Below are 1072 nucleotides of genomic sequence, written 5' to 3'. Positions count from 1 at the left end.
TAAGTGTGTGGTATTGTAAAACTAAAATTTGAACTTATACTTTAGTCGTTTTCCAACACTGTGTTCAAGTGTCAAATATTAAAAACTTTTTCGAACTCAGTAGGAATATTTTTAAGAAACCAAGAAGTCAAATTTTATTTCATTTCATTCAAAACTTTTATTCTCATCACTTCGTTTCGAATATTTTCTGTTAAAAGAGCAATTAAAACACTCATTTGGAAGATGTCAATTACTAAGTTAATTCGTCCAGTCTCTGTCCTCTCCAAGTTGAGTGAGTATATTTCATAAATTTCATTTAGCGTTAAACAATTAAATTCATTTTGATTTAGTTAATCAAACTCCGGTGATGATTCGGTTCAAGTCTGAAAAACCGAAGGCCAAGAAACCGAAGTCTCCTTGGGCTGATGGTGGTGAACATGCAACTTTGAATGATATTCCGCTTCCGGAAGGCAGTTACAAGGAATGGTATGATAAGAGGAACGGTCGCTATCATTTATATCTCATAAGTGGTGTACTTGTTTTTGCCATTGAGATGGGTTTGGTGAGTTGTTTTTGAAAATAAAAATTAATGGATTAAATTAGTAATGACATTTCACTTGTAGTGGAAAGCTGGAACTTTTGATGATATTATGTACCTAAACAACAAGATACCGGAGTATCCATATGATGAGGACTGCGAGGACGATAAAAAGAAAGCAAAAAAAGAAAAGAAAGAAGAAGAAAAGCTAGAAAAAGAGGCAAAAGAGGCAAAAGAAGGGAAATAAGAAGTCTACACAATTTACCATTTACAATTTACAAAAACTTAAAATGTTAGCTTTGATCTACAAATAAATGCCCGGCATTCCTTGTGTTTTTTATCTATGATAATTTGGGTATTTCTATAGTGTAATTAGTTTTTAAATTAGTCGATTTTTTTTTAACAACTGCTGTCATGCTAGAAAGAGACAGGTGCCATCATATTTAAACACTTACATTATGTTATGCACGCAGTCATGTAACGAATGGTCGCATCTCTGTTATACAGGCTTGGTGGTCGTGAAATATAAGGCTCAAACCTAAACTTATTGTAAGG

At 32.9% G+C, this 1072-nt stretch overlaps 1 protein-coding gene across 1 annotated transcript; it reads left to right on the top strand.

Moving 5' to 3' along the window:
- The first annotated feature begins 143 nt into the window (after positions 1–143).
- LOC119678907 lies at positions 144–858 on the top strand. The gene is made up of 3 exons (XM_038090995.1): positions 144–271; positions 330–541; positions 603–858. The coding sequence occupies exons 1-3, from the start codon at positions 223–225 to the stop codon at positions 762–764; spliced, it is 423 nt and encodes a 140-aa protein (XP_037946923.1). The 5' UTR covers positions 144–222; the 3' UTR covers positions 765–858.
- The last annotated feature ends 214 nt before the right edge of the window (positions 859–1072 follow it).

The sequence above is a fragment of the Teleopsis dalmanni genome, chromosome 2 (assembly GCF_002237135.1).
Source record: "Teleopsis dalmanni isolate 2A chromosome 2, ASM223713v2, whole genome shotgun sequence".
Classification (NCBI taxonomy): domain Eukaryota; kingdom Metazoa; phylum Arthropoda; class Insecta; order Diptera; family Diopsidae; genus Teleopsis; species Teleopsis dalmanni.
This window is presented reverse-complemented; position numbering and strand designations above follow the sequence as displayed.

Bases quoted from the DNA above. Each gene is read 5' to 3' on its own strand.
- LOC119678907 (XM_038090995.1), top strand. From the start codon at position 223: ATGTCAATTACTAAGTTAATTCGTCCAGTCTCTGTCCTCTCCAAGTTG. The intron at 272-329 runs GTGAGTATATTT...ATTTTGATTTAG, and splicing joins CTCTGTCCTCTCCAAGTTGA to TTAATCAAACTCCGGTGATG. The intron at 542-602 runs GTGAGTTGTTTT...TTTCACTTGTAG, and splicing joins TTGCCATTGAGATGGGTTTG to TGGAAAGCTGGAACTTTTGA.